We start from the raw sequence: 18,746 nt of genomic DNA, 5'->3' as shown, positions 1-18,746 counted from the left end.
TTAAAATCATCAGCTAAGTTGAAACAGAATTTTTTTTGAGAATAGAAATGGCGAATAGCAATGGCAAGAGAAGTGTTTTGCTACTATGTGGAGATTACATGGAAGACTATGAGGTATCTAAATTATATTAAATTAATTTAAATCCTCTTTGGTTGAATTAGAAATGTAATTGTAAAGTGCAATGCAGGCCATGGTTCCTTTTCAAGCGTTATTGGCTTACGGAGTCTCCGTTCATGCCGTCTGTCCCGGCAAAAAGGCCGGTGATGTTTGCCGCACCGCCGTTCTGGGATCTTCTGGCAAAAAGGTCTCTCAACTCTCTCTTTTTAAAAGTTATTTGGAACATATGTTATTTGTTTTGAAGTCAAATAGAGTTTAAATCTCATTGATTATGCTAATTCGTTGGTCTGAGAACAGGTTTGGCCAGTTGAGTTATTAACTAATTTTATAAAATTGTTTCTAAACTTGAGAAGGAATTTCAGTTAATATCTGAGTATTTTTATTTTATTTTATATTTTGTTTTAGTGAGTACTGGCACAGTTTAAATCCTGATTATGTTGCTCGGTTTCTTGATTTTAGTTTATATATGTTTGAGAGATTATATATTTACTATATGTTGCTGAATGAGTAAATCAAGATGTGAAACAGAAAAGATTTAAACTATTTTCTTGTGGTATTGATTGATTAAAACGTGCTCTAGCTCATAGCCTTTTCGTTTTGAAAGAGTGTATCTGTGCTTTGAGTAACTGATGAGCAAGTTACCTATCTTGTGTTCTTTTGAAATTTATTTATAATCATTTTTAACTTGTTGCAGACATGTGCTGAGCCGCGTGGTCACAACTTTGCGCTCAATGCAACGTTTGATGAAATTGAATTCAGTGCATATGATGGGTTGGTCATACCAGGAGGACGAGCTCCAGAGTATCTTGCTATGAATAAATCTGTTATAGATTTGGTGAGAAAATTTTCCAACTCAGGGAAGCCCATTGCATCCATTTGCCATGGGCAATTAATATTGGCGGCGGCAGGCATAATTAAAGGTCGAAAGTGCACAGCATATCCTACTTTGAAACCTACTCTCATTGATGCAGGTGCTTCTTGGGTAGAGCCAGAAACCCTGGCTGCTTGTGTTGTTGATGGTAATATCATTACTGGGGCTACTTATGAGGGGCATCCTGAGTACATTCGGCTTTTTGTTAAAGCACTAGGTGGCACCATAACTGGTTCAAATAAGAGGATCTTATTTCTTTGTGGGGTAAGTTCTTTTTTATTGGAGCATTAAACTACCAAATGTATGTTAGAAGTTGAATTTGTCACACATCTTTCCAATAGTGGGCTGTTATGGTGTAGTTATTGGGCTCCCTCCTCCCTTGAGCTAGCTTTTGGGAGTGAGTTCTACCCAAGCCCACTTTGTCATGGTATCAGAGCCATGTTTGTTTCTCTCCCCTCTTTGGTTGGGGTGATGATGGGTTTGGACCCCGGCCTTACACACCGAGCATGAGGGAGGGTGTTAGAAGTTAAATTTGTCTCACATCGTCCCAATAGTGAGTTGTTATGGTGTATATAAGTGATTGGGCTCCCTCCTCCCTTGAGCTAGCTTTTGGGAGTGAGTTCTACCCAAACCCACTTTATGAATGTGAAAGTGAAAATATTTCTTATATAAACTATTTTAATGTTTTATTAAATCTAAAACTATAAATCATACTTGATGAAAGCACTTTTTCACTTAATTATTGGCATAATTGCTTCTCTTGTTTCATATTTGCAGGATTTCATGGAAGATTATGAGATAACTGTTCCTTTTCAGTCCCTTCAAGTACTAGAGTGCCATGTTGATGCAGTTTGCCCCAAGAAAAAGGCTGGTGATAAATGCCCAACTGCTATCCATGAATTCGAAGGTGACCAAACTTACAGTGAGAAGCTAGGCCATAATTTCACTCTAACAGCTAACTTCGAAGGTGTGAATGCCTCAAATTATGATGCTCTTGTCATCCCTGGAGGTCAAGCGCCAGAATATCTTGCTCTGAATGAAACAGTACTTGCATTAGTTAAGGAATTCATGGAATCCAATAAGCCAGTTGCATCCATTTGCCATGGACAGCAGATTTTAGCTGCAGCTGGTGTTCTAAAGGTAATGTTGTTGATATTGTTTGTTTAACAAATAAATGTACACATTTTGGTTGTTTCATTATTATGCTGTGGGCACATTTTCGTGATTATAAATCTCAAGTTCCATTTGGCTCTTGGGAAGTAGGAGAGAGGGAAAGGAGAAACCTTTAAGATGTTATGTAATCAGAATTAGTGTATTAATAACATGAAAGATAATTAAGAAATAAGTAGGGAGCATCAGAGGGGAAGCAGACATGAAAGAAGGAAAGAAGAATTAATTTCAATCTAGAGGTTTTGAAAAACAACAGAATGGGGAGAGGAAGAAACACCAATCCGTTCTATATTCTCGGTTAAACTTAGTTGTGTTTTTAAACTACAAAATACAATATAGTAAAATATTTGGGAAAGCAACAAAGACTCATACATTATTGTATTGTTCCCTGTCCAAATATTGTCATTTTGTTTGTTTGGTTAGTCATAGTATCAAAACTGTCTAACCATACTGTGAATATTAATCCTGATTGAGCTACAGGGAAAGAAATGTACTGCATACCCTTCCGTTAAGCTTAATGTGGTGTTGGCAGGAGCAACTTGGTTAGAACCTGATCCGATAGACTATTGCTTTACTGACGGGAATTTGGTTACTGGAGCAGCATGGCCAGGACACCCAGAATTCATCTCTCGGTTGATGGGGTTGCTTGGAATCCAGATTGTTTTCTAGGTCATCTTCTCACCATGCTATCAATGTGCTTGTATGCATATATATACCAATAAGTTTGTACAATAAATGTTTCCAGCAGTTATCCTGGAGATGACTTTGAATGTTTGGGTCTACTTTCATCAATGCATTTCATGAGTTGCTATGCTTTTGGTGGAATTTACTTGTTAAAGAAAATCTGATTAGTGAAAAGTGAAAAATAAAAGCAATCACAACCAGACAGTTAAGAACATAAGATTTTGTGTGGTTCAACAAAACTTTGTCCACATTGATCAATTGACTTAAAAACATTAAGTATAATCATACAAACTTACACTTTAACTAACCTATTTATTAGATAGGTTTCCTTTTCTAATTGTAATGAAGTCTCTCTTTAGATTTTAAATAAATAATTATCATATGAATTTGAACCAACATTATTATTGAAATGATAGGTATGGACTTTGTTGACACTTGATTTTAGACGCCAACGACTCGCACGTGAGAAGCGCTAAGCGGACTTAGGAATCACACGTGATGGATCCATGAGATTTGAATATGGAGCTGAGATTATATATTTTGCAGAAAATATAAATGAAAGATTGGCAAGAGGGGTTTTTATAGTGGTTCGGATGCAACAAGCGACTCATACATCCACTGTTATTTTATTTGATCTCTCCCTATTTCTATGAATTTGCCCGTAAGACATACAAAGAAGAATACAACGTGTTTTTACAGAGAGAAGAATTGAAGCTAAATCTCAGCCCAGCCCCTCGCCTCCCTTCTTCGGGAAGAGAAATGCCCCTTTATTCACATTTGCACTCAATGCATGGGTGTTTTGCAAGCTGCCTTGACACATGGAAGGCTCTCGCCATTCATCTCTTTGAAATGAGATAAAGTTGGTGAGAATATCTTTGGAGATATGGGCTTGGAATGGTAAGAGGACATTAATTGTGCTGACATAGGCTGACTTTTGAGGCATAACAGAAGCCCCCCGTTTTTGAAGTGCGTAATCGCGCTTCAGAAACTAAGTCTTTGATCTGAATTGCTGCAGTCTCGAACTGAAGAGCTCGAACAGAAATCTGTTAGGAGCGACCAGAAATCTGTTAGGAAAACGACCAGAAATCTGTTAGGAGCGACCAAAAATCTGTTAGGAGAACGACCAGAAATCTGTTAGGAGCGACCAGAAATCTGTTAGGAGCGACCAGAAATCTGTTAGGAAAACGACCAGAAATCTGTTAGGAGCGATCAGAAATCTGTTAAGAGCTCGAACTGAAATCTGTTAGGAGCGACCAGAAATCTGTTAGGAGCTCGACCTGAAATATGTTAGGAAAATGACCTGAAATCTGGTAGGAGCTCGACCTGAAATCTGGTAGGAGAATGACCTGAAAGGTCATTACGAGCTCAATCTGAGCAAAACGAGCTCAACTTGAGAGCAAAACGACCTCGACCTGAGAGGTCAAAACGAGCTCAAAAAGCAAAACGACCTCAATTTTAGAGGTCAAAACGACCTCTCCTCGACCTGAGAGGTCAAAACGACCTGAATGAGCAAAACGACCTCAACTTGAGGTCAAAATGAGCTCAACTTGAGAGATCATAACGAGCTCTACCTAAGAGCACAAGAGATCAACGATCTCAGCGTGTGATCAGTGATCTGAACACGCGATTTGAAGCTAAAGATCCGCGATCTGAAGCTGAGGATCAGGATGGCATGGGCGTGCGATCTGCGATCTAGCCACGTGATCGGAGAACTCTGATGCGTGCAATCTGCGATCTGGCCACGCGATTGGAGAATTCTGATGCGCGATCGAAGAATTCTAACACGTGCGATCTACGATCTGGCCACGCGATCAGAGAACTCTGACGTGGGTTTGAGATCTGAGCACGCCATCAAGGAACTTTGATGCAGGTTTGAGAATCGGACCTGCATGGGCCACCAAACTATTGACGCTTGATTTTGGACGCCAACGACTCGCACGTGAGAAGCGCTAAGCGGACTTAGGAATCACACGTGATGGATCCATGAGATTTGAATATGGAGCTGAGATTATATATTTTGCAGAAAATATAAATGAAAGATTGGCAAGAGCGGTTTTTATAGTGGTTCGGATGCAACAAGCGACTCATACATCCATTGTTATTTTATTTGATCTCTCCCTATTTCTATGAATTTGCCCGTAAGGCATACAAAGATGAAGAAATACAGTGTTTTTACAGAGAGAAAGAATTGAAGCTAAATCTCAGCCCAGCCCCTCGCCTCCCTTCTTCGGGAAGAGAAATGCCCCTTTATTCACATTTGCACTCAATGCAATTAGTGTTTTGCAAGCTGCCTTGACACATGGAAGGCTCTCGTCCATTCATCTCTTTGAAATAAGATAAAGTTTGTGAGAATATCTTTAGAGATATGGGCTTGGCAATTGGTAGAGAGAGACATTAATTGTGTTAACATAGGCTTGACTTTTGAGACATAACAGACTTGATGAGCTTAAACTCGTACTCTTATATTGATTCGGGTTTAGAAAGTGAGTGAATCAATGAAACCCATCGATAGCCTGGAATGTATAATCAGATGACTTGGCTTGTCCCAGCATTTAACAATTGAGGTAGGTCCTATCATGAGCTGAGGACAATAGAATAATTAATAGGATGGTAAACTGGGCTTCAAGTGGAGAATTAGGTTAGACCCATCTATAAAATGAGATTACCCTGTTAACCTCATTCAAATAAAATAATGAGGGCTACTGATCAAATTGGTGGAGGCTAAAAGTCATTTCCCATTTAGAAATCTTCTGCACTTCCCAAACCAGAGACTTGATTATTTGACTAAATTCTGATGGGTTTAATATTACATAAAAAAAATTATAATTCATGAGTTTAAGGTTGTTGTAGCTTCTCACAAAAGTAGAATTTTCTAGCTTTTAGATTTTAATAAATGCCTTCAGCGGAGTAATTTACAAAATTACCCAATTTAAAATTAAAATCAAAATTCTTTTATTATAAATAATTTTTTAAATTAAAATAATAAAAATCTGGACAGGGCATAACTGCCCAACCACCGCCAGTAGTGGCAACAATTGTCATCGATGAACTTGTTGCCAGTGAGTGGATTGACACTACTGACACAATTACGATCACTGGCCAGCTATCTATGCAATGGTATTGGCTATAGGGGTGGGATAATCCGGTTAATCGAACCAGTTTATCCAAACCGAAAATCGGACCGATTTCGGTTAAAAATCGAATGTAAACCGAACCAAATTTTTGGTTCGGTTAACCGGTTTTCAAATTATCCTTTAATCCTTAAAATTCTTCAATGTTTCATTTAAGTCCCTAAATTCAAATATTTATTATTTTATATATAATAATTTTTTTGCTTTTATATTTAGGGTAAAATCGGTTTAAAAACCGGTTTGAAATTTTTTTCAAATCAAAAATTGAGACGGTTTTTCGGTTTTTTGAATTTCACAAACTGAAAACCGAACCGGTTTGTAAAAAAACCTAATTTTCGGTTCGGTTTTGGTTTGGTTCAATTCGGTTTTCGGATTATTTATCCCACTCCTAATTGGGGATTTGGTCAAAAGTCGGGGCAAGCCAAAAAAATATTGACCAAACTTTTTCGGGTTTGTTGCAACTTAACGCCATAACATTTCAATAAACCACCAGCATCATTGGAAAGATGGTCGATTGGCAATCGTAATGGTGCCAGTGATTATGGGAAAAAGGTACAACAATCCCTAACCAAACCTTAATCTGTAAATTAAATATAGTGTATTTGTTTCAATTTTGCTGAGATCTTACCATGCAGTGGCTTTAAATTGGGATAGCCAGGAGATGCTACTCTTGCAACATTATAAGATTACTGGGTGGGTTTTGATAGTAGCTGCAAATTCAAAAGTTTTTACTTACTAACATTCTATTTGTTTAATAGCATGGTGTGTGTTAATTAACTATTATTGTTAAAGGAGAATGTTATTGAAGAATGTATTAATTTATAATATATTATATGTTGTAAGATATATTTCATGGTTGACAGCCCAACAGCATGTGGATTTTCATTTATGGATGTTGTGACAAAGTGAGACAAACTTAGCTTATTTAGATTTCTTCTCTTTTCTTTTTTGTATATCTTGATGTCGGAGTCAAAGTCAAACCTATGACATTCATAATTTCATTTTATCTTCAGAACGGCTCATTTTCACATAAATTTGCCCGTACGCGGGCGCGGCGCGTTTCTTATAAATCAATTTGCAATAATTAGGCTTTATAAATTAGAAGATTTTTGGGGAATAAATAAATAGTTGGATAAGAAGGGAAGGAGGATATGTATTTTTTAGTTGGAAACCGAATCAGTGGGTGGTTTTGGTTTCGATGTCCATGAATTACACTGACACCCTTTTTCTATTTCATTCTTCACGCGCTTTTCCCATTTTTCTAACAACATTGCCTCCCAAATTACAACGAAACGACAGAGACTGAATGTACGCGCTGTATAAAGAAGGTGGGTTTGACAAACACCTGATTAGCTATATCTAGCTAAGAGGGTGGTGGAGGACACTCAAAACTAAAGTGGATAAAATCGAATCTTTTAATATTTTATAACATTTATATATATATATATATATTCACAGCTCGCTTCTGCTTCCAACCAAATTCTTTTCATTCCAAAAGAAGAAACCTCTCACCAATATTTATAAGATGGAGTTGCCTCCTAAATATTCTGATTTAAACCAACTTAAATTGGAGGAAGAAGAAGAAGAAGCTGATTCAATCTCGTCTGAAGGTTCAAGTATTGGATCATTAGAGCCTGATATCGAAGAAGAAGTTTCAAATTCTTCACCAAAAATCAAAGACCCTTTGCAGGATATGTCCTCTCTTCTTCAACAACTTCCTTCCAAGTAAGCTCACCTCTTATATCTATCTTGTTGTTTGATTTTGATCATATAGTTAATTGTTGAATTAATTATAGGAGAGGGCTTTCAAAGCATTACCAAGGGAAATCACAGTCATTTACATCATTAAAAGAGGTGACATGCTTAGAAGATCTTGCAAAGCCTGAGAATCCTTACAATAAGAAATTGAAGTCTTGCAAAAGTTATGCAGCCATCTACAACAATCTCCCATGTCCTCCAAAGAAGTCATCATCTCAAAGGCCCTCATGTTCAAAAACAAATAATAATATTGGTAATTTGTTGGGGAACAGGCGGCCACCAATGGATCCTCACAGATCTGCAAGCACAAACAGCTTTTCCAATCAGACTGCTTTATTTGCTTAATTATGTAATTTTATTTTATTTTAATTACCCTACCCATCATATATTTCAAAATGACATTTTTTTAACTATGTCTATGTTGTATCTCAGTACCGAAATGAATTGTAGTACGGTTTTATATTTACATGTTTTTATTACTGAGATGGAATTGACATGTAGGTTTGGCATCTGTATATCTAAGTTGTGTTTGGGACATGGACTAAAGGTGGGATAGGACTATTTTTTTAAAATAGTTCAATCCTTATGATTATCTAGGTTTTAAGGAGAGTTGGATGGGACTATGTTTAGTATCACCATCTTTACAATCCTTCATATTATCAAGGTTTTAAGGAGAATGAGGTAGGATTACGGTTAATCTCACCCTCGTCATTTAGTCTCAATGAATTGGGACAAGGAGTTTATGAGAGGTATGGGATTCCTTATCCAAGTTGGGATAAACCTTTTTTTTATTTTTTAATCTTGTATATCATGTATATTAAATAAGTAAATAATTAAAAAGTTTTTTTTTTAATTTTTTTAATTTATTTATGGTAAACGTATGTGTTTTAACCTTTTTTTGTAGTGAACACTCATTGGTTTTATGAATGAGACTCTTAACTCTCATTTTTTATGGAAATAATGTTTTTATTATTCAATCAATTTAACATCTAACATCTGTCAACAATGTTAACAGGTCAACATATTTTTTGGAAGCTAAATTATTGAAATTGTTGATAAAATTTGAAGGCTGAATTGATAATATTTTGAAGTCAGCAAGTGTTTACTATAAAAAAAAGTCAAACACACAAGGGGTTAGGGTCATATTTCTAAAACTAATGGGTGTTCACAACAAAAAAATGTCAAACACACGGGGGTTTAAGGTAGTATTTCCGAAATCAGAGGGTACTCACAAGAAAAAGGCCAAACACACAAGGGTTTAGTAAAAAATCCCCTAATTAAAAATTATATTGAAAATAAATTTTGTTATGGAAATATTATAAATATAACTATTAATAATATCTTATTTAATGATTCATTCATAATTAATTAATATATTTAAAAGTATAATTAAATATTTTAGTTATTTAGATTAATTTTAATATCTAAAATTAGGAATACCATATATAATATAAATAAATAGTTTCATTTATATTATGAAAATAATTACTAGAAGAAAAATTATATTAAATGACACTACTTTTGTGGTGAGTTGAGATGTAGCACTTTTGAAAACTCTCCCAAAAAATACCAAAATGGCGTTTTACACAAATAAGGACGAAAACCATAACCCATATACGTATCTTCTTCAAAGTTAGACTAACCCTTACCTCCACTAAAGAATTTGAAAACCAAAGCTATAACCGATTCTTAATTCAATTTTGTGTGTAAGAAACACACTAATTAGGTTTTTTTTTTATGTAGATGGATGGTTAACAATTTAACTAGTTTAACCCAGACCCGGAGCTTCACCAAGTTGGGTTGCCAATTTATCTATTCACCCAAAACTTTAAAATTTATGATGATGATCAACAAACAATTGAAGGCTGGGATATTGAGGTTTTTGAAGAGAAAGTGTCGGTGAGTGCAATGGTAGCGACAGAGTTGATTTTCAGTGAGTGAATCAACTGTAAATTGAAAAAAGGCTGTGGCAACAACCGATATTTGCCAATAATTGGCGAGATGGGCTGAGGTGGGTTTTGGTCGGGAGGAAGAGAGTAATATTTTCAAGGTGATGGGGAGGGTTGTCGACGCCAGAGTCAATGAGATCTGGCCTAGAATGTTAACACCAACATCGGTGAGATCTGACCAATGCTAGATCTTGGAGAGATTTTATGGGAAATTAGCTCAAGGAATGATTGACATTGCATTTGGGGTGTCGTCACTGCCATCCAATCGTCGACCGATTTGTATTTAGGGTGTGTTTACTAAATTAGAAAGTAAACATTGACAAGATACAATTCAAAAAAGGAAAGTAATTCACTGAAGCCCTATTCTATTTCATTATATGAAAGGGGCTAACAAGCATGGAATAATAACTCAATATTCATACGGAAAAGACTGGCACTTGAGCATTTGAGATTAAAGGCTTAAAGCTGACCGCCGTCATAATTAGCCTCCATCCCTTGTAGTTTCACAAGAGCCTTTGCTATTTTCTTACAGGGATAGGACTAGGCTGTTCAACTAGCGTTCCAAGATACAATGACATCCATAATCAAGGGTAGATGGAAAAATCATCATGTTTCAGGGTAAGACAAGCAACCCCGTTTGGTGTGAATTTGGCATCAACAACTTGCATCCATAAAGATAAGGCAAAAAGCCAGAGAGAGATGTGAAATTATTGGTTTTTTTAATCAATGTTTTAATATCCGACTCAAGGTGAAACCTGGCAAGGTGGCTGGGTCTCGGATTGACCAATTGAACCAGTTTGATTGATCGTTCGGACCGATGACATCATCATACTAACATTAGCATGGTGACATCATCCAACATATTTTTTTTAAACCCATCCTCCATCTCCCTAAATATATCACAAGTTCCAACCAATTTCTCATCTCCTTGCATAATTATCATTACTTATTTACCCATCACGGCAATTCCCATTAAGCTGCATTTTCTCAATACACCTCAAACCCATCCTTTCTAAGGCCTTCAACAGTCAACACACGCTAATCAAAATGATTAGCAACCAAACCCAGCTCTCAATTCGATAGCGCAACATTTTAGCTTTCTCAGTACACCATTTTAAACCACCCATCAATCAAACAAGCAAGCATATATAACAACAATAGGAGACCAGCCTAACTCCTCAATTTGATTAAAATCCTGGAAATAACCATGTACACAAATGCAGACCTTGGGGAACAGATTTGGTTGTAGAAGAAGAAGAACGCATTGAAGAAGAAGAACTGAAGAAGCCCAATAGCTGAAGATCGAAGTTTGACTTTGATTGTGGAAGAACTGTGGTTGTTTGAATCGAAGAAGAGATGAAGTTTGATTGTGGAACAATGGAAGATCAAAGAAGAAGATTGTGCAGAAAAGAAGCCGCTGATAAAATGAAGAAAAAAAAAAAAAATGTCGGGGATTTAGATTTATAGTGACCCGGATTTGTGCCAAAACCGATTGGACAGCAGGTTGCTATCGTAACACCAATCCACCTGGGGGTCAAATCGGTTTGACCACTAGCTCCAATTTTCTACCTCTTAAAACTCGGCCCAGCCCCCGGTTTCAGTCGAACAGGTTGAATCAGTCCACCCAGGCCACGTTTTAAAACACTGGTTTTAATATATCTAAACTTTCATGTTCCCTCATATCCTTTCTTTTTTCCTTTTTCCTATCATTTTCCTTTATTACTTTATCCATCATTTTAAAAACAAGTTGCAGATAAGATCAAGTCTAAATAGATAAAATAAAATAATTTGACACCTCAACAACGATGAACAACAGAATCTCTAATGAAAACGATAAAAAGTTAGTCCAGTAAACAGACATATTTTTATGGGGCAATGAAAATAATAATAATAATAATAATAATAAAATCTGATTATGATTGATCAAATAGTGCTATTGTAATAACCAAAGTATCTAACGAAACAAAATTCTTAATCAATGAATAAAATACGAAAACATTATTTTGTTCCTTCTAATTTCCTCTCATTGAATCCCAAATAATTTATAAAACAAAAAATATATATTTTGTTATGAAGTCCTAATCAATCTCTTCACTCAATCAAATGGTTGAGTGCATGAATTCACTAATAAAATTTTAAGAATTCACTAATAAAATTTTAAGAATTCAGACCTTCAATCAATAACCTCATAATCCACAAGAAATATACCATCTCATGTCTTCTGTTGTACTTGAAACTAGAAAGAATAGCAGGATTAGAGCGTTGAAAATATAGGAGACAGAAGATCTTAAAATAAATTACTTAAGCATTCATGATTATGGAGTTTGGCATCAGTCTAGAAAACAAAGTAATAAAACCTAAAGTTTCAAGCATTTCAAATCCTGGAGATTTGAAGGGGAAATGCAGTTTCGCGAATGTCATGCCTATATGAAACTAGTTGAAGCATCTCGAGGTTACCAAGTTGCTTTAAGAGATGCCTCTGACAGTTTTGAGCAGCCATAATTCCAGCTGAGTAAGCTCCATGTACAGATCCCTGATGATCCATGCTAACGGCTTCTCCTCCGAAGAAAATACTTCCCAACGGTGCTTGAAGCCTCTTGTACAAATCTTCTGGCATTCCAACCACATCATATGCGTAACAACCAAGAGAGTTTGGGTCACTTCCCCATCGTGACAAAAGATAATGAACCTGTTCCAGAGTGACCAACCAAGCATTAGTTCAGAGTTTTGTAATAATCACAACAAAAAAATAACTAAGAAACAATCTGATTTCTGACGGGCTTAATAATTAGATAGTGTAGGCTGGCCAACAGATGGAACTTCTCATCACATATACTATGGTCAAAATATAATTTCCAATCAAATAGTACAAGGTGCAGGAATTTATAGATTAAATAAAGCAAAATAAATGTGAAAACACTGAATTTACCGGCTCAGTTGCATCCGGAAACATTTTCTTCAGCTGCAACATTACAAATTTTGCAGCAGACTCATCTGATAGCTTCTCAAGGTCATTAGCAAACCTTCCAGCGGCCATATAGACAAGGACTGGATGACCTGTTGCCTTGTGAAGATTAAGAAAATAACCACAAGCATAAGAAGTGGGGGCAACAATGCCTAAGAGTTCCACATTTGGCCAAAAAACTTTATCGAATAGTAAGGCAATCTTATTTTCATTGCCCACACCAAGATCTGATATTGCAGCAACCTTCCACTCAGGCAATTTTGGTTCAAACTGAATTAAATTAGCTTTAAGAATCCCTATAGGTACTGTAACAATAGCAGCATCAGCAACAAAGTTTCTCCCATCCTCAACCGTGACCATCACCTTATTACGACCATTTGATACCTTTGTAACCCTAGTTATCAAAAGTCAACACAGTCAAAATCTTGCAAAAGAAAAAAGAATCTTAAATCTATTCAATTTCCTCATCAAGAAAAAGGGTGTGACTTTCTACCACATGAATAACTATGAAATTCCTAAAACTAAATACCACATTAATCCCATGTAGTGATTGCAACTGAATCAAATTATTGCCGGGGAACAAGAAATAAAATGGAAGAGTTGAGCAATAGAAACTAAATCTTAAATGATTGGTATGGCATAGGAAATAAACCACATCCATCAAGGAACTCAGTATCTGTTAGATTCTAAGGAAATCTTTTTAAAAAATAATGAATGAATATAGTGCTGATGAAATAATGAAAAAGATAATGGAAAAAGAAATAATAAACAATGGCAATTATAATTTCACTCTTGAAATATACTGGGCATTTACCTTCAATACATACCCCCATCAGACACCTCAATCCATCAGAATGTTACCAAAACCCAGCATCACTGACATTAAGCTGGGATGAAAAAGACCTAAAAGATACACTCAGGGTTCCATAATTAACTGTATATATGATGGGGTTTAAAGAACCTTATGGAGAATTGGATCTGGACATGGAGGAATGGAGGAAAATATTTCATAAAGTAGACTAAAACAGTTTGGGATTGCATTTTAAAGGTTCAATGGTTTGGAAATGTACTAGGTCACAAAACCTTTTCTTTTCTTTTAGATAGATACCATGTTTATAAAAGACAAGCACAATGATTAGTCAATATAAAAGTTCAAAAAAAAAAAATTAATAAAGAGCAGAAAAAAAGGTCCTTTTCTGCTTAAGAATTCCCAAAGGAGTCAATTGAGTGTATCTAGATAGATAACATGTTTATGTATAGATCCCCACGTCAATAAATTCCATTTAGGTAGGCACATGAAGCAATAGGTTTAAAGCATAGATGCAATTGATCACCAATGAACTACATGAGCATACCTGTGATTTAGGCGTATGTCAATATCTTTTGCAAGAGCTTTAATTACAGGGTCATAACCTTGCACCATAAGTCCATGTCCACCAGTGAGTACATCCTCCTATATATTAAGAATTACCCTTAAACATGTAAGAATTCCTCTGAAGCTAAGATAATCTAAGTCTGACCCTATGATTCAAAGTACATTTATTACAATTCAGTTTAACACTCAACTTTTAAGACTTTACCATGCATTTCTTATTTGAAAGCAACCTAAAAAAGTATAGTATCTTGGAAGGAGATTGCTGCAAGAGTGAAAGATCAATTATTGTTTCAGCCAAGTGCATCAAAGTGGAGATCTTGGCAGAAAATGAAATTTCTTGTAGTGATTTATAAGAACAAAAGAATGTAATTAGTTCTTAAGATAAGTCCATCCAATGCCACTTGGACATACTCATAGCTGACAGGTATATACTCATTATAGATTAAATGGTTAGTATTTTTTGATAATTTATAAGCGCAAAGGCCTCTTTGTCCCATGCTAGCTTAGCTCCATCTATGGTCGTAATGTATATCTACACCAAAAAGGAATAAAAGCTTCAAAAAACATGATCATTAAGATTTTAAGGTAACTTATACGTAGAAGCTCAAGACCAAGAGTAGCATGGTGAATAAATCATGCAGAATAAATTACAAAATAGATAACAGCGGAAAAAGTCCATTTGATAGAGCTTGAAATTGTTTCACCATTATAAATTTACCAGCACTATTGATATAAAATTCTAAATTGAAGTGTAGAGCACTACTGTAGAACTCCACATGGACTTGTAAAGTTATGAGTATTTGCCTTTTCCATCAACCGGGACCCAAGCATTAAAACCTAAGGTAAAGGTTATAAATCTCTAACAACATTAGATCTGGAGCACTATGGCAGAACTCTACATAGGCTTGTAGAGTTAATGAGTATTAGACATTTCCCTCAACCAGGACTTAAGCCTTACAACCTACAGAGGCACATATTGGAAAAACTAGATAGCTCCATATACAAGACACTGAAATGTATAATTTATCAGGTGGTCTATTTAGATGTTTAAAGCCCATAAGGAGTATCTTAAACAGAGATCACTTGCCTGATCCCAATTTTTCAGTGATATCTTATCTGCATCTACTGCAAACCAAGCTTCCATTCTACATATGTACCACTGTAGCACTTCATGGGCAAGTCCTACTTGTCTGCAAAGGATGGAAATTATGTCAGGGCTGCTATCGGTCTCATGCTCAATAAAAGTGTAGTGATTTGCAGATATTCGACATGATTTTCATCTCCTTACCTTAATTCTGGATGCCTATCTAACACAATGGATATTGCTTGAAGAACAGACATGTCACTGGAATGTTCATCCCTCACCTTCTCTGTCTAAAAGTGTCAAGAAAGAACCAGGTGTTTAATCAATTGTCACAGAGCATAGTTTATAGATAGATGGAAAAATAAACAGTCGGAGACTTTACCATGTAGACCCTACCTCTTTGAGAATTCTCTTGAAAATATCTCCAACTTCAATGACAGTCTGTTGTGGAACTTTATGGCCATTCATATCATATAGTGTGTAACTGAAAGGACAAAACCCAGATCCTCAAGACAATAGCTCAGACTAAACACAGAATAATCTTGCATACAAATATATATCCTTGGTTCAAGTGCAATATTGCCTCAAGCATTACTTATTTCATATAGTATTAAATGCACTGATTAATAATACAGACGCAAAAACTAGGAGAACATTACCTCTCTAAATCATGGTCGTATAACACAGAATTGTCACCACTGGTACGGTATAATGTAAGCCCAAGAGAGCATATCAGTGGGGCCAAGGGATTCTCATTACAGACACCATGCAGCCTGTATAATTTTCAAGACCAAAGATGTAAATAAGGATTTCAATAATGGAACAGTGAGTTATTTCATTTTTTTTTTCTTCAAGTAAAAAAGATAAGAGCATTGACAGCAAATATCACAAGACACCACAGGAATATTTCTGTAGTCTTTGTTAGAATAAAACTAATTAACTCAAGAGAAAGATGCAAAAGAAGTCATAGGAATTTTCTTTTAAGCCTTGAAAAGTATTGATGCAGCAGTCAAATCAAATATTAACTCCCTTATAAAGCCTAATTCAAAAGCATTTTCATCTTAAATATTTTTTATTTTTAAACAATGGTAATGAGTATTTATAAGCACAAGAAATCTATCCACGCAATCCATTTTTAGCTAGGGGAGGATCCAATCGGCAAGTGAATGGTAAAAGAAATATAAAATAAACAGACATTTGCAGAATCATCCAATTTATCAGAAGTGCCTGATTTGAATCATTATAAGTATGACCCACGATTTCAAAGGCAACTTAAAAGCAAAACTTAATTTTTTTTCTTGTATTGCGGAACAATAGTGGTGGATACTCTTTTTAGCCTTTCCTGCCCTCTGTGTACGACCATAGGACTAAAACAAGAATAAAGGATGTGGCAACATATGGAGCAATAATGGGTCATACGCAGTATAAAAAAGAAAAAGAACAGGGAAAAAAGAATTATGCAGAGAGCAGAATCATTCCCATCAATGAATGGAAAAGTATACTAGAAAATCTAAACCTAACATGACTGACAATATATTGCAAAAATGTATAGCAACCTAAATATAGCATCCAAGGAAACAAATTTAAAAAGATTAACTTTCCATGATGCTCCCATATCGACTGGAAAACCGAATGAATAGTCCGTATGAATACGTCCACCGAGTCTATCCCGCGATTCCAGCAAGATCACCTGTAGACAACAATGAAAATAAGCCATTGTCGGATAACCCTGCACAGGAAACATGTAAAAAATAGTCTCATAGTCGAATATGATCACCTTAAAAGATGCTTCAGAGAGAACCCTGGCAGCAGCAAGTCCCGAGATACCGGCACCAATCACAATAACAGAAGGGGCGGAAGAGTTATTCCTCTTAATAAGCGAGGAAATAGTGTCTAGAGATTGGATGAACACGAATTAGAAAGTGCACAATATACTCGTAGCAAAATTATTAAATGAACAAAACAAAATAGAGCAGCCGTTTGAGAAATGCCATATAAGTTAAAAACATTTGTCAGCTCATACTATAAAATTAAATTAAAAAAAAAAAAAAAAATCATTCCTTTCCTCCCCTCCATCAAAAAGGATCTCAACGAGAACCCATAGATGATTGAAATTGCTTAACAGCAATATACGGTTGCAGTGTAACAGAGCAAAAATCATCAACTAAATAGAATTAATTGGAAGATTAATAATTCTTATTCATTCGCAGCATAATCTTAAGATCTGAATATGGCTTGATACGAATAAAATCAAAAACTTAAGTAATTACATTGTAAATTAATACCGCCAATGAGCCATCACCATTTTTTATTTTTATTTTTATTTTTTCAGAATTCTAATTAAATAATTGTTAACATCATCACAATTATACGCAAAATTGTAATGCATAGGGTTAACTTTTCCATTTTTTTGATGATCAAACGAACGAAGAGATGAAATAAAACAAAACAAAAATGCAAAATTCTCATGTTATTTAGAAGAAACGTAACAGAAGGAAACGTAAAGAGACCAAATAGAATCTTAAAAGAAATAGAAGGAATATACTAACCGTCCATCAAATTGTCGGGGAATGATTGTTTATGATCCATGGATGAAAAAGAAGCGATCAAAGACAGAGAAAGATTTTGGAATTGAAATCGAAATCGATTGAAAAATAGAATTTCGAAATTGAAAAAAAATAACAAAATTAAGGGTGTATAGGAATCAAGAAATTAGAAATTAACTGGAAAGAATGATAGAGAATGAAAATAAGAAGACCAGCAATGAAGGTGCTGAGATTGGAAGAACAACGGAGCTTACCAAACCAGCTCATAAGGTGAAACTTTGAATGATTTTGAGATGAAAATTTTTGGAAGAATGAAAAGAATGGAGGAGAATGGAGCGGAGAAGGAAGAGTTGTGCTTGGGTTGCATAGATGAATGCAATGTTTACTTCGCTTTTTTCGTCAGCCTCGCCTAACGTAGCTCCATTTTATAGACATTTTCACCTGTATCATTACTCATACGTGGGTAACGTTACCTCTGCATTCACCCTGTTGCACAAAATTACTTTTAAACACCATCTATTAAAGTTTTACCTTTTTGAAAATGCCTCCAAATGAAATAAATTATCTTTTGTTTTAATAATATAAAAAGATATAACAAAAATCATATAATTAAAAATAATATTATATGAATCTTCATTTAAAAAGATTAAATTATTGAGGAAGATAGATAGCATGTTCTATAAAAGTTGGGCATGTGGGTTTGTTGAGAGAGTTGAGTCTGGAATTGGATCCTTTAGATTTTGTCTGTAATTAGTCAGGACTCTGTTATAAAACTTACTTAAAAGGGAATTGAATTTTATAAATAAATCTCAACAATTTAAGGAATAAAATCGATCTTAAAAGGTATTAAGAATCTACTTTTTGATTATACGGAATCTAAAGATGAAGGAAAATAAAAAGATATAGTTGGGGTTAGTTTTGGGATTTCAAATTGGCAATTGGCATCACATATTCATTATGCATGCTATAGTTGGTTACTTGTACAAGTAGGACTTTTTGATTTTGTTAGGTAACTTAGGTGTGGGAAATAATGGGAGTTGTCCTTGTGGACTTCAATTCAATTATTCACTCTTTTTAATACTAATATCTTCTCTTT

The 18,746-nt window shown here is 35.2% G+C and overlaps 3 protein-coding genes across 4 annotated transcripts; 2 read left to right on the top strand and 1 right to left on the bottom strand.

The window, feature by feature from the left end:
• On the top strand, positions 1–2,962 carry LOC116124576 (protein DJ-1 homolog D-like). Of its 2 annotated transcripts, none has more exons than XM_031410300.1 (5): positions 1–113; positions 188–304; positions 812–1,252; positions 1,766–2,128; positions 2,639–2,962. In XM_031410300.1, exons 1-5 carry the CDS (start codon positions 48–50, stop codon positions 2,825–2,827), a joined length of 1,176 nt encoding a protein of 391 aa, XP_031266160.1. In that variant the 5' UTR covers positions 1–47; the 3' UTR covers positions 2,828–2,962. The 2 variants fall into 2 exon arrangements, with proteins under 2 accessions (XP_031266160.1, XP_031266161.1); XM_031410301.1 differs by having other exon boundaries at positions 2,691–2,838.
• Positions 2,963–7,434: 4,472 nt separating this feature from the next.
• LOC116124589 lies at positions 7,435–8,193 on the top strand. The gene is made up of 2 exons (XM_031410320.1): positions 7,435–7,698; positions 7,770–8,193. Exons 1-2 carry the CDS (start codon positions 7,499–7,501, stop codon positions 8,074–8,076), a joined length of 507 nt encoding a protein of 168 aa, XP_031266180.1. The 5' UTR covers positions 7,435–7,498; the 3' UTR covers positions 8,077–8,193.
• Positions 8,194–11,967: 3,774 nt separating this feature from the next.
• LOC116124566 (probable polyamine oxidase 4) lies at positions 11,968–18,037 on the bottom strand. The gene is made up of 10 exons (XM_031410286.1): positions 17,654–18,037; positions 16,882–16,997; positions 16,706–16,794; positions 15,764–15,877; positions 15,501–15,588; positions 15,309–15,394; positions 15,108–15,210; positions 14,001–14,098; positions 12,610–13,039; positions 11,968–12,369 (listed from the first exon to the last, which is right to left on the bottom strand). The coding sequence occupies exons 1-10, from the start codon at positions 17,691–17,693 to the stop codon at positions 12,055–12,057; spliced, it is 1,479 nt and encodes a 492-aa protein (XP_031266146.1). The 5' UTR covers positions 17,694–18,037; the 3' UTR covers positions 11,968–12,054.
• Positions 18,038–18,746: the final 709 nt, after the last annotated feature.

This window comes from Pistacia vera, unplaced genomic scaffold (genome assembly GCF_008641045.1).
Source record: "Pistacia vera cultivar Batoury unplaced genomic scaffold, PisVer_v2 Contig153, whole genome shotgun sequence".
Taxonomy (NCBI): domain Eukaryota; kingdom Viridiplantae; phylum Streptophyta; class Magnoliopsida; order Sapindales; family Anacardiaceae; genus Pistacia; species Pistacia vera.
This window is presented reverse-complemented; position numbering and strand designations above follow the sequence as displayed.

What these genes read in the sequence shown, in the direction of transcription:
- LOC116124589 (XM_031410320.1), top strand. Translation starts at nt 7,499, where the DNA reads ATGGAGTTGCCTCCTAAATATTCTGATTTAAACCAACTTAAATTGGAG. An exon ending in CTTCAACAACTTCCTTCCAA is followed by an intron (nt 7,699 to 7,769) that starts GTAAGCTCACCT and finishes AATTAATTATAG; the next exon opens with GAGAGGGCTTTCAAAGCATT.
- LOC116124576 (XM_031410300.1), top strand. Translation starts at nt 48, where the DNA reads ATGGCGAATAGCAATGGCAAGAGAAGTGTTTTGCTACTATGTGGAGAT. An exon ending in GGATCTTATTTCTTTGTGGG is followed by an intron (nt 1,253 to 1,765) that starts GTAAGTTCTTTT and finishes TCATATTTGCAG; the next exon opens with GATTTCATGGAAGATTATGA. An exon ending in CTGCAGCTGGTGTTCTAAAG is followed by an intron (nt 2,129 to 2,638) that starts GTAATGTTGTTG and finishes ATTGAGCTACAG; the next exon opens with GGAAAGAAATGTACTGCATA.
- LOC116124566 (XM_031410286.1), bottom strand. Translation starts at nt 17,693, where the DNA reads ATGGATCATAAACAATCATTCCCCGACAATTTGATGGACG. An exon ending in TACGACCATGATTTAGAGAG is followed by an intron (nt 15,589 to 15,763) that starts GTAATGTTCTCC and finishes TTGTCCTTTCAG; the next exon opens with TTACACACTATATGATATGA. An exon ending in GACATACGCCTAAATCACAG is followed by an intron (nt 13,040 to 14,000) that starts GTATGCTCATGT and finishes TTTGATAACTAG; the next exon opens with GGTTACAAAGGTATCAAATG.